General features: G+C 40.1%; 1 protein-coding gene across 1 annotated transcript in view; it reads left to right on the top strand.

Annotated features, from left to right (window-relative positions):
* Positions 1-12,932, top strand: part of DNAH8 (dynein axonemal heavy chain 8) — a 395,922-nt gene that overhangs the window by 123,211 nt on the left and 259,779 nt on the right. The window contains exons 26-29 of the mRNA XM_088024365.1: positions 259-455; positions 1,006-1,132; positions 3,290-3,525; positions 5,435-5,539. Of these exons, the coding sequence (XP_087880491.1) occupies positions 259-455; positions 1,006-1,132; positions 3,290-3,525; positions 5,435-5,539 (665 nt within the window). The remainder of the gene's footprint in view (positions 1-258; positions 456-1,005; positions 1,133-3,289; positions 3,526-5,434; positions 5,540-12,932) is intronic.

The raw sequence follows: 12,932 nt of genomic DNA, 5'->3' as shown, positions 1-12,932 counted from the left end.
TTTGGGGTGGGGAGGGTTTCATCAGTGTCTTTCAGTTCTCTTCTCTGAAAACAGTTTTTCCACTTAAAGAAATCTAGACCTCAGAATCTGACACAGTGGTTTAATAAGAGTAAGTGACGTATAAGAGAATAGCTCTCAATTACTTGGAGGGAGAGTCCTTTAAAAATGACAGCTTGAAAAAAATCTATAAATATTAACATTGATAATATTTAAAGTTGAATATAGAAGTTATCTACATATAAAAATACCTGTTTTCAGGATCTTTTGAAGAAATTATTCCTGCAAGGAAGCTGAAGAATTTTTATCCAGGGGTGGCAGAGCACAAGGATATTTCCAAGTTGGTTCTCCTCCTTTCTTCCTCTGTGAATTCTCTACGAAAGGTAGCGCACGAGGCCTTGCAGGACTTTCAAAAGTACAAGACGCTCTGGACCGAGGACCGAGACATGAAAGTGAAGGTGTATTTCTGCTACTTGTGATGCAGTTTGGGTTTGAGTTGTTTATATCTAACGTGGGCGAGACTACCAGGGAAGTATCAGTGATCGTGACAGGAACTCATGAGCAGAGGTCAGGGACCTGTAAATGTCCAGCACCTAACATATTCGATTTTCTGCAATTCTCACATTGACACTGAAGCAACTGAAAGGAATGAGGCTCAGGAAGATTTCGTTTAATTTGTGTAAACAATTGAGTACCGATTGCGTTCCACACATTCAGAGACTGGGCACTCAAGAGTGTGTCACACTTACATAGATACAGCTGTCTTTTTGGTTATAGACTCAATGACACACGAATAACATCATTATTGTCGTTGTTGTTATTCATGGTAGACTGTGACATTCCCTCACGTAGCCTTATCTTCAGTACTACTGGCTCATCCCTCTCTTTACTGAGCCAGTCCCCTGACATATGAGTGGAAAAGTATATAAGCAAAAAAAAAAAAAAAAAAAGGCAATGTGAGATTTATACTGTCAAAAAGCTAAAGTAAACACTGTTTCCTTACTACAGGAGTTTTTGGCTAACAACCCCTCTCTAACTGAAATCAGATCAGAAATTCTACACTTTGCAACTTTTGAACAGGAGATCGATGAGTTGAAGCCTATTATTGTTGTGGGAGCACTTGAATTGCATACAGGTATTTTAAAAATGTTAGGTAAAGTATCTATATTTTCACATGAAATGTTGCTTTATTTAGAAAGCAGTTGTGAAGCTGCTTTGGTACAATATTGTAAATATCAAATATTTCTGGGCCACGAATATTGTTCATCTATATATTATATATATGTATATATACAATGTGTGTTATATCATATATTATTATATATTCTTTGCATATAATATTATACCAGGGTGGCTTAATATACTGAATACGATGCAATTCCTCAACTGGCAGTCAAGCAACTAAGCTACAGGTGAAACTCTTTTTCAGGTTACTATGAGGAAAGAGCTGTATACATGAGATAGGAATCAAACAATTTGAGATTTCCTGAGAAGTTAATCCACTTGGCATTAGTGTACCAAAGGATGATGAGACAGCTGCTTAATATCTGAAATAAAACTCCCAAACTGATTTTACTGATTACAAGAGTAAGGGAGAGTGATGCTGGTCAGGCCCAGTGTTCCGAGCAGAGCACACTCATATAGGGTGTCTGGGCAGCACGGGGTTTAAGGATGGTGGGTGTAAATAGGTTAATATCATCTGTAGAAAGATGTTTACTCAGGTGAGATTGTTGTTGATTGGTTGGCTCTCAGAGGCAGGCTTATCGATATGTTCTTTTCGATTGGTTGACATTCAGAAGGGAGGAGCTGATGCTGATCGGGTGGCAAAAGTATGTGACCTGAGGTCAGTTGGTCTATGGCTTGGGTTTAAAACTGGGTTATGGTGGCTACTTGTTGCCATGGTTACAGCGGTACAGTCTTGTCAGAAGTTTGTGAGAAGATTTTATTCTCAGAAGATATTTGAATGACCTATTTTACATCAACTGTCCACCTTAAGTAGATTTTCAGATCTATCCTTAAAGAGTAAGTGTAACTGTGGCTCTCAAATTTGATTGTCAAGGTTACCTGACCTCTTTAATCCCATCCCTTCAGCTGGTGATACTGACAAAGTTCACCTCATGAACTGCTTTATATGGGACACTTAGCATACTACTTGGCAAATAGTTGATGTTCAATAAATATGAAATACTGTTGTTATTTTTTAAAATATTTATTTGTTTATTTGAGAGAGAGAGAGAGAGAGCATGGGGGGTGGGGGAGAGGGGCAGAGGGAGAGAGAGAATCTCAAGCGGACTCCACTGAGCATGGAGCCAGATGCGGGGTTTGATCCCACCACCCTGAGATCATGACCTGAGCTGAAATCAAGTTGGCAGCTCAACTGACTGAGCCACCCAGGCGCCCCTTAAATGCTGTTATTATATCTATCAAGAAGGGATTTAAATTGGGGAAGAATCACAAATACTTGAAGGGAATATTTAGTTAGAAATCAGAAACTAGGGGCGCCTGGGTGGCTCAGTCGTTAAGTGTCTGCCTTCAGCTCAGGTCATGATCCCAGGGTCCTGGGATCGAGTCCCACATCGGACTCCCTGCTCCGCGGGAAGCCTGCTTCTCCCTCTCCCACTCCCCCTGCTGGTGCTCCCTTTCTCGCTGTGTCTTTCTCTGTCAAATAAAGAAATAAAATCTTAAAAAAAAAAAAGGAAATCAGAAACTATACTTCAGGGACAATAATTCCAAGAACTGTAGACTTTTGGAAAATTAGTTTACCTATTATTATTACTATTATTTAAATTTCCTATTTGTTTTCTCATGTGGTTAGCACTGTGATTCCTCATACAAAAATCAACTCTAGCACAGAGTGAGAGTTGGCTGGGGGCTCAAGTTTAGAGAGAGAAAACGAAGAAATGGAATAGGCAGCAACAGTTCTAAAGAAGGGGGAAGGTGGGCTGAAAGCTTGGGGACTGAGGAAAAGGAGAAGAGGGGCCCACAAGACGCAGAGCTCATGAGAGGATCTCTCAGCCTCAACCAACAAGCTGGCTGTATGTTTCCTCAGCTCCCTAGTCTAACTGTTGGGAGTTGGCAAGGAGCAGTCATGTTTCAAGCGTGGCAGGGCTGGTGGGTTGAGGGATACTAAGAGAAGGAAAGAGGAATGTGTAAGGATTAAGATAGAGTTGACTAGTTGGAGCTGGGATCATCAAATAGGACAGTGAAGTTAGAGATGCTCAGATTAGACATGAAGTAAATAGTTTCAGAATGTCAATTGTATTCCATTCTGATCTTTCTTCCTCTTCCCCAGAGCCAATGAAACTGGCCTTATCTATTGAGGCTAAGGCATGGAAGATGTTACTCTGTCGCTACTTGAATGAAGAATATAAAAAGAAAATGTCAGACATGATAGCATTTATCAATGAATACTTGAAAAAGTTATCTAGACCTATTCGTGATTTAGATGATGTCAGGTTTGCAATGGAAGCCTTATCATCTATCCGTGATAATGAAATTCAAATGGACATGACTTTGGGACCAATTGAAGTAAGAAATGATCACATTTTTCTTTCTTGAAATACTTTTTTTTTTTTTAAATAGAGACACACTAAAAATTGATTCTGTTAACATATTTCCTTCACCTATTTTATGGCACAGTCTGCCAGTTTCTCCTTTCTGATTTGATGTCCTTGGAGGGGTTTTGACAATTACCAACAGTGAACAGTATACAAAGGAATATTAATATATTAATAATGTTGAACTGATCTAGACAGTGTTCAGTTTTTTTATGCTAGTACCAACATTTTACAGAAATGAATGCTTGTGCTCTTTCATGTCAATCCCAGCATGCTAGGCAAGTTCCCCAGATATCTTTGGCTTTCCTTAGAAACCACTATAGGTCTCATTCATAACCAATGGCATACCAAGGGAAGCATGGTGGGAGGAGTCCACTTAGGCTCAATAGTAGTCTGTTGGAACTAACATCAACCAGAGATGTTTCTAGGGTGGAGTACTATATTAGTTTCCTACTGTGGCTATAACAAATTACCATAAACTTAATGGCTTAAAACAACATAAATATATTATTTTACAGTTCTACAGATCATAAGTCTGAAAATGGATTTTATGGGACTAAAATCAAGATGTCAGAAGGGCTGTATTCTTTCTAGAGGCTCTAGGAGAGAGTCTGTTCCTTGCCTTTTCTAGCTTCTAGAAGTCACCTGCATTCCTTGGCTCACAGCCCCTTACAGCAATGTCATCACTCCTGCCCCTGCTTCAGTCTTTACATCTTCTCTGGCTTTACTCTCCTGCCTCCCTCTTTCCCTTATATGGACATTTGTGATCACGTTGGGTCCAACCAGTTTGTCCAGGATGATCTCCCCATTTCAAGTTTTTTTTTTCTTTTTCCAAACGTAATCACATCTGCAAAGTCCCTTTTGCCATATAAAGTAACATATTCACAGGCTCTAGAGATTAGGATGTGGACAACACTGGAGAGAGCCATTATTTTGTCTACCACAAATTAATTATGACTAATATTTAAATTCCTGGCTCAAGGTGGTAATAAAAATCAGACTCTTATTTTATTACCTTTTTTTTTTTTAAGGGAGAGGGTGCACTTGTGTGAACAGTGGGGGAGGGGCAGAGGGAGAGGAAGAGAGAGAATCTTAAGCAGGCTCCATGCCCAGTATGGAGCCCGATGTGGGGCTCAATCTCATGACCCTGTAATCATGACCTGAGCCGAAATCAGGAGTTGGGCATTTAACCCACTGAGTCACCCAGGCACTCCAGAAACTTTATTCTTCAGCATGAATTATTTTAGTAAATCCAATTGCCAATCCATCCCTTTGACCATTCAAGTTTCTTTTCTTCAGGGTATCTCCCACATCATTGTTTCATTCTGTTCTTTATATAGCCAATGCATATTTTAATAGAATAATGAGAAGATATTTTGCATGGTGTTGCACAAGATCAAAGAGGAGAGAGGAGATCAAGGAGGAGAAAATAATCCTAGGGATATTTTCTAGGATAGTATTTCTTTCTTTCTTTCTTTTTTTGATGTAGGCTGCACGCCCAGTGTGGAGCCCAATGTGGGGCTTGAACTCATGACTGTGAGATCAAGACCTGAGCTGAGATCAAGGGTCAGATGCTCAACCAACTGAGCCATCCAGATGCCTCGACTAAGATAGTATTTCAGTGTGATCTGCCTACATCTCCATCAGAATCACCTAGGTGCTTATTAAATGCAGATTTCAGGGCCTAAGATCTAGAGTCAATATCTGGTATCAGGGAGAATTTAGAGATGTTTACATACATGTTTAATTTTGGGAACCACTCTTCTAAAATACACTCTCTTCTAAGAATGGGAAAAATAGGAATGTGTTTCTACAGGGCATCTAAATCATTTGGCATTTGCTTTCCTGTGATATTTCTGAACTCTACTCCCACTTTCCAGGAAGCCTATGCTATTTTAAACAGATTTGAAGTTGAAGTGACCAAAGAAGAATCAGAAGCAGTTGATACCTTGAGATATTCTTTCAACAAATTGCAGAGCAAAGCTGTAAGTACAAACTTAATACTTATTTTTTTATAAGTCACCATCTCTAGAAAAAATTTTTATACATTTTAAAGCTTAAATATATATTAATAGCTTTATTGAGATATAATTTACATACCATAAAATTTACCATTTCAAAGTATACAGTTCAGTGATTTTTAGTATATTCATAGAGTTGCACAGCCACCATTATTATCTAATTTTAGAACACTTTCATTTTCCCAAGAAACCCCATACCCATTAGCAGCCACTCCATCGTCTCCCTCTTTCTGTAGTTCCTGGCAACCACGAATCTACTTTTCTGTCTCTATGGATTTGTCTTTTCTGGACATGTAATATAGATGGACTTATACAATATTTAGCCTTTTGTGCCTGACTTCTTTCATTTAGCGTAATATTTTAACATTTATCCATGTTGTCCTCTGTACCACTACTTCATTCTCCTAAGGGCTAATGATATTGAGCATCTTTTCATGTACTTATTGGCCATTCGTCCATCTTGCTTGAAGAAATGTGAATTTAAATATTCGCTTTTTAAAAAATGGATTGTCTTTTTATTTTTTATTTTTTTTGTTGTTATGTTAATCACCATACATTACATCATTAGTTTTTGATGTAGTGTTCCATGATTCATTGTTTGTGCATAACACCGAGTGCTCCAGCAGAATGTGCCCTCTTTAATACCCATCACCAGGCTAACCAATCGCCCCACCCCCCTCCCCTCTAGAACCCTCAGTTTGTTTTTCAGAGTCCATCGTCTCTCATGGTTCATCTCCCCCTCCGACTTACTCCCTTTCATTCTTCCCCTCCTGCTATCTTCTTCTTTTTCTTTTTTCTTAACACATGTTGCATTATTTGTTTCAGAGGTACAGATCTGTGATTCAACAGTCTTGCACAATTCACAGTGCTCACCATAGCACATACCCTCCCCAATGTCTATCACCCAGCCACCCCCTCCCTCCCACCCCCCCACCACTCCAGCAACCCTCAGTTTGTTTCCTGATATTAGGAATTCCTCATATCAGTGAGATCATATGATACATGTCTTTCTCTGATTGACTTATTTCACTCAGCATAACACCCTCCAGTTCCATCCACGTTGTTGCAAATGGCAAGATCTCATTCTTTTGATGGCTGCATAATATTCCATTTTGTATATATACCACTTCTTCTTTATCCATTCCTCTGTCGTTGGACATCTTGGCTCTTTCCACAGTTTGGCTATTGTGGACATTACTGCTATAAACATTGGGGTTCACGTACCCCTTTGGATCCCTACATTTGTATCTTTGTGGTAAATACCCAGTAGTGCAATTGCTAGATGGTAGGGTAGCTCTATTTTCAACTGTTTGAGGAACCTCCATACCGTTTTCCAGAGGGGTTGCACCAGCTTGCATTCCCACCAACAGTGTAGGAGGGTTCCCCTTTCTCCCCATCCCCGCCAACATCTGTCGTTCCCTGACTTGTTAATTTTAGCCATTCTGACGGGTGTGAGGTGGTATCTCATTGAGGTTTTGATTTGGATTTCCCTGATGCCGAGCGATGTTGAGCACTTTTTCATGTGTCTGTTGGCCATTTGGATGTCTTCTTTGGAAAAATGACTGTTCATGTCTTCTGCCCATTTCTTGATTGGATCATTTGTTCTTTGGGTGTTGAGTTTGATAAGTTCTTTATAGATTTTGGATACTAGCCCTTTATCTGATATGTCATTTGCAAATATTTTCTCCCATTCTGTCGGTTGTCTTTTGGTTTTGTGGACTGTTTCTTTTGCTGTGCAAAAGCTTTTTATTTTGATGAAATCCCAATAATTCATTTTTGCCCTGGCTTCCCGTGCCTTTGGTGATGTTTCTAGGAAGAAGGTGCTGCGGCTGAGGTCGAAGAGGTTGCTGCCTGTGTTCTCCTTTAGGATTTTGATGGACTCCTGTCTCACGTTGAGGTCTTTCAACCATTTGGAGTCTATTTTTGTGTGTGGTATAAGGAAACGGTCCAGTTTCATTCTTCTGCATGTGGCTGTCCAATTTTCCCAACACCATTTGTTGAAGAGACTGTCTTTTTTCCATTGGACATTCTTTCCTGCTTTGTCAAAGATGAGTTGACCATAAAGTTGAGGGTCCATTTCTGGGCTCTCTATTCTGTTCCATTGATCTATGTGTCTGTTTTCGTGCCAGTACCATACTGTCTTAATGATGACAGCTTTGTAATAGAGCTGGAAGTCTGGAATTGTGATGCTGCCAGCTTTGCTTTTCTATCTCAATATTCCTCTGGCTATTCGTGGTCTTTTCTGGTTCCATACAAATTTTAGGATGATTTGTTCCATTTCTTTGAAAAAGGTGGATGGTATTTTGATGGGGATTGCATTGAATGTGTAGATTGTCTAGGTAGCATTGACATCTTCACAATGTTTGTTCTTAGAATCCATGAGCATGGAACGTTTTTCCATTTTTTTGTGTCTTCTTCAATTTCTTTCATGAGTATTTTATAGTTTTCTGAGTACAGGTCCTTTGTCTGTTTGGTTAAGTTTATTCCTAGGTATCTTATGGTTTTGGGTGCAATTGTAAATGGGATTCACTCCTTGATTTGTCTCTCTTCTGTCTTGTTGTTGGTGTATAGGAATGCCACTGATTTCTGTGCATTGATTTTATAGCCTGCTACTTTACTGAATTCCTGTATGAGTTCTAGCAGTTTTGGGGTGGAGTCTTTTGGGTTTTCCACATACAGTATCATATCATCTGCAAAGAGTGAGAGTTTGACTTCCTCTTTGCCGATTTAGATGCCTTTGATTTCTTTTTGTTGTCTGATTGCTGTGGCTAGGACTTCTAATACTATGTTGAATAGCAGTGGTGAGAGTGGACATCCCTGCCGCGTTCCTGACCTTAGGGGAAAAGCTGAGAGCTTTTCCCCATTGAGAATGATATTCGCTGTAGGTTTTTTGTAGATGGCTTTTATGATATTGAGGTATGTACCCTCTATCCCTATACTCTGAAGAGTTTTGATCAAGAAAGGATGCTGTACTTTGTCAAATGCTTTTTCTGCATCTATTGAGAGGATCATATGATTCTTGTTCTTTCTTTTGTTAATGTATTGTATCACGTTGATTGATTTGCGGATGTTGAACCATCCCTGCAGCCCAGGGATAAATCCCACTTGGTTGTGGTGAATAATCCTTTTAATGGACTGTTGGATCCTAGTGGCTAGTATTTTGGTGAGAATTTTTGCATCCATGTTCATCAAGGATATTGGTCTGTAATTCTCCTTTTTGATGGGGTTTTTGTCTGGTTTTGGGATCAAGGTAATGGTGGCCTCATAAAATGAGTTTGGAAGTTTTCCTTCCATTTCTGTTTTTTGGAACAGTTTCAGGAAAATAGGTATTAATTCTTCTTGAAATGTCTGATAGAATTCCCCTGGGAAGCCATCTGGCCCTGGGCTTTTGTTTCTTGGGAGATTTTTGGTGACTGCTTCAATTTCCTTAGTGGTTATAGGTCTGTTCAGGTTTTCTATTTCTTCCTGGTTCAATTTTGGTAGTTGATACATCTCTAGGAATGCACCCATTTCTTCCAGGTTATCTAATTTGCTGGCATAGAGTTGCTCATAATATGTTCTTATAATTGTTTGTATTTCTTTGGTGTTGGTTGTGATCTCTCCTCTTTCATTCATGATTTTGTTGATCTGGGTCATTTCTCTTCTTTTTGATCAGTCTGGCCAGGGGTTTATCAATCTTGTTAATTCTTTCAAAGAACCAGCTCCTAGTTTCATTGATCTGTTCTACTGTTCTTTTGGTTTCTATTTCATTGATTTCTGCTCTGATCTTTATTATTTCTCTTCTCCTGCCGGGTTTAAGTTTTATTTGCTGTTCTTTCTCTAGCTCCTTTAGGTGTAGGGTTAGGTTGTGTATTTGAGACCTTTCTTGTTTCTTGAGAAAGGCTTGTATTGCCATATACTTTCCTCTCAGGACTGCCTTTGCTGTATCCCAAAGATTTTGAATAGTTGTGTTTTCATTTTCATTGGTTTCCATGAATTTGTTTAATTCTTCTTTAATTTCCCGGTTGACCCATTCATTCTTTAGTAGGATGCTCTTTAGCCTCCATGTATTTGAGTTCTTTCTGAATTTCCTCTTGTGATTGAGTTCTAGTTTCAAAGCATTGTGGTCTGAAAATATGCAGGGAATAATCCCAGTCTTTTGGTACCGTTTGAGACCTGAATTGTGACCTAGGATGTGATCAGTTCTGGAGAATGTTCCACGGGCACTAGAGAAGAATGTGTATTCCATTGCTTTGGGATGGAATGTTCTGAATATGTCTGTGAAGTCCATTTGGTCCAGTGTGTCATTTAAAGTCTTTATTTCCTTGTTGATCTTTTGCTTAGATGATCTGTCCATTTCAGTCAGGGGGGTTAAAGTCCCCCACTATTATTGTATTGTTGTCAATGTGTTTCTTTGCTTTTGTTATTAATTGCCTTATATAATTGGCTGCTCCCATGTTCGGGGCATAGATATTTACAATTGTTAGATCTTCTTGTTGGATAAACCCTTTAAGTCGGATATAGTGTCCTGCTTCATCTCTTATTACAGTCTTTGTTTTAAAATCTAACTTGTCTGATGTAAGGATTGCCACCCCAGCTTTCTTTTGGTGTCCATTAGCATGGTAAATAGTTTTCCACCCCCTCACTTTCAATCTGGGGGTGTCTTTGGGTCAAAAATGAGTCTCTTGCAGACAGCATATTGATGGGTCTTGTTTTGTAATCCAATCTGATAGGCTGTTTCTTTTGATTGGGGCATTTAGCCCATTTACATTCAGGGTAACTATTGAAAGTTATGAATTTAGTGCCATTGTATTGCCTGTAAGGTGACTATTAAGTGTATATTGTCTGTGTTCCTTTCTGATCTATGCTGCTTTTAGGCTCTCTCTTTGCTTAGAGGACCCCTTTCAATATTTCCTGGAGGGCTGGTTTCGTGTTTGCATATTCCTTTAGTTTTTTTTGTCCTGGAAGCTTTTTATCTCTCCTTCTGTTTTCAATGACAGCCTAGCTGGATATAGTATTCTTGGCTGCATATTTTTGTCGTTTAGTGCTCTGACGATCTCATGCCAGTCCGTTCTGGCCTGCCAGGTCTCTGGATGGGTCTGTTGCCAATCTAATATTTCTACCATTGTAGGTTACATATCTCTTCTCCCGAGCTGCTTTCAGAATTTTCTCTTTGTCTCTGAGACTCGTAAGTTTTACTATTAGATGTCGGGGTGTTGACCTATTTTCATTGATTTTGAGAGGGGTTCTTTGTGCCTCCTAGATTTTGATGCCTGTTTCCTTCCTCACATTAGGGAAGTTCTCTGCTATTATTTGCTCCAATATAGCTTCTGCCCCTCTCTTTCTTCTTCTTCTGGGATCCCAATTATTCTAATGTTGTTTCGTCTTATCGTATCGCTTATCTCTCGAATTCTGCCCTCGTGATCCTGTAGTTGTTTATCTCTCTTTTTTCTTGGCCTCTTTATTTTCCATCATTTGGTCTTCTATATAGCTGATTCTCTCTTCTGCCTCATTTATCCTATTAGTTAGTGCCCCCATTTTTGATTGCACCTCATTAATAGCCTTTTTGATTTCGACTTGGTTAGATTTTAGTTCTTTTATTTCTCCAGAAAGGGTTTCTCTAATAACTTCCATGCTTTTTTCAAGCCCAGCTAGTATCTTTAAAGTCATGATTCTGAACTCTAAGTCCAACATTGTACTAATGTCCGTATTGGGTAGGTCCCTGGCTGACGGTACTACCTCTTGTTCTTTTTGCTGAGGTGATTTTTTTCGTCTTGTCATGTTGTCCAGAGGAGAATAGATGAATGAGAGACCAAAATGCTAACAGGTTAACAACGTCCCCAGAAAATATACTCTATACAAATCAGAAAAGACCTGAAAAAAAAAAAAAAAGCGAAAAAGATAAAAACAAAAACAGAACAATACCAAAAAAACAGAATATGATCAAATATGATCAGGCTAGTTCATAGATCAGTGCCACACGCTAGATTTTGGGCATATTTTGGTCTGTTAGAAAAAAGTGCCTCCTAAAATTTTAAAGGAAGCAAGACTTATATATGTACAAAATAAGGGTTGATACAATGAAGGGATGGAAGATGACTGTAAAGATGAAAAGTATAAAAGATTTTATAAAAGGAATTGATAAGAAGTTTGAAAAAAGAAAGAAGAAGATTTAAAAAATGAAGAAAAAAGGCAGAGAATGTGATAAGGCAGGAGACTAGAACAAAGCCATACACTAGTGATTTTGGATATATTTCGATCTGTTAGAAGAAACTGTATCTTAAAATTTTAAAGTGAGAACAACTTATATATATATGCCAAAAATAAGGGTAACTACTATGAAGGGATAAAATATGACTCTAAAAATGAAAAATAAAATATCTTTTTTTAAAAAAGGGATTGATGTTGGTTGAAAAAGGGAAAAAGAAAAATTAAAAAACAGTTAAAAAAAGTAACTTTGAAAAACTAATGAATCATGGTAAAAAAAGCATGAATTCTATGTGCAGTATTCCCCTAGCGCTGGAGTTCTCCCGTTCTCCTTGATCGGTAAACTTGGTCTTGGTGTGCTGGCTGTTCTTGCTGATCTTCTGGGGGAGGGGCCTGTTGCCGTGGTTCCCAAATATCTTTGCCGGAGATGGAATTGCCCCGCCCTTGTTGGTCCGGGCTAAGCAAGCTCCTCGGGTTTGCTCTTAGGAGCTTTTGTTCCCTGCAAGCTCTCAGTACAGCTTTGGAAGACCAGGGTGAAAATGGTGGCCTCCCAATCTCCACCTGGAGGAGCTGAGAACTCGGGGCGCTGCTCCTCAGTGCACCCCCAGAGAAAAGTAGTCACTCCCGTCTCCCCGGTCTCTGGCTGCACTCCGTGCTCACCCGGCCTGTGACTGAGTGTTTCTATCTCTGGCACCCGACCCTGTGTGGAGTCTCTAAACCCAGCAGATCCCTGTGGTGCGCTCCTGCACCGCTCCTCCCCGGGGAGGAAGGGGAGTCTCCCCGGCTCTGCCGCTTGTTGGGTCCCTGATGGAGGAGCAGTGACCCGACTGGGCCACGGATCAGGGTTTATGGCAACCCGGAGCTGAGAGGCCACGCCTCAGCTCCGTCTCTGCAGCCGGCTTCCCTGCTCCAATACCTGGGAGCTCTGGAGCACTCAGGCACCCCCGGTTTTTCTGTGACCCCGAGGGTCCTGAGACCCCACTGTCCCGTGAGGGTTCCACCCCCCGCTTAGCCACTGGAGCGACGTCCCTCAGCGGAGCCGGCTTCTAAAAGTTCCGATTTTGTGCTCCGCGGCTCTATCACTTGCCAGAAGGGCTGACGGAGGCCCCCTCCCCTGCCGTCTATCCTCCCGCATATGGCCTCGGATTCACTTCTCCGCAGGTCCTACCTT

The sequence above is a fragment of the Eumetopias jubatus genome, unplaced genomic scaffold, assembly GCF_037043125.1.
Source record: "Eumetopias jubatus isolate StellerSeaLion01/CBP00866 unplaced genomic scaffold, mEumJub1_p1.0 scaffold_6, whole genome shotgun sequence".
NCBI lineage: Eukaryota > Metazoa > Chordata > Mammalia > Carnivora > Otariidae > Eumetopias > Eumetopias jubatus.
This window is presented reverse-complemented; position numbering and strand designations above follow the sequence as displayed.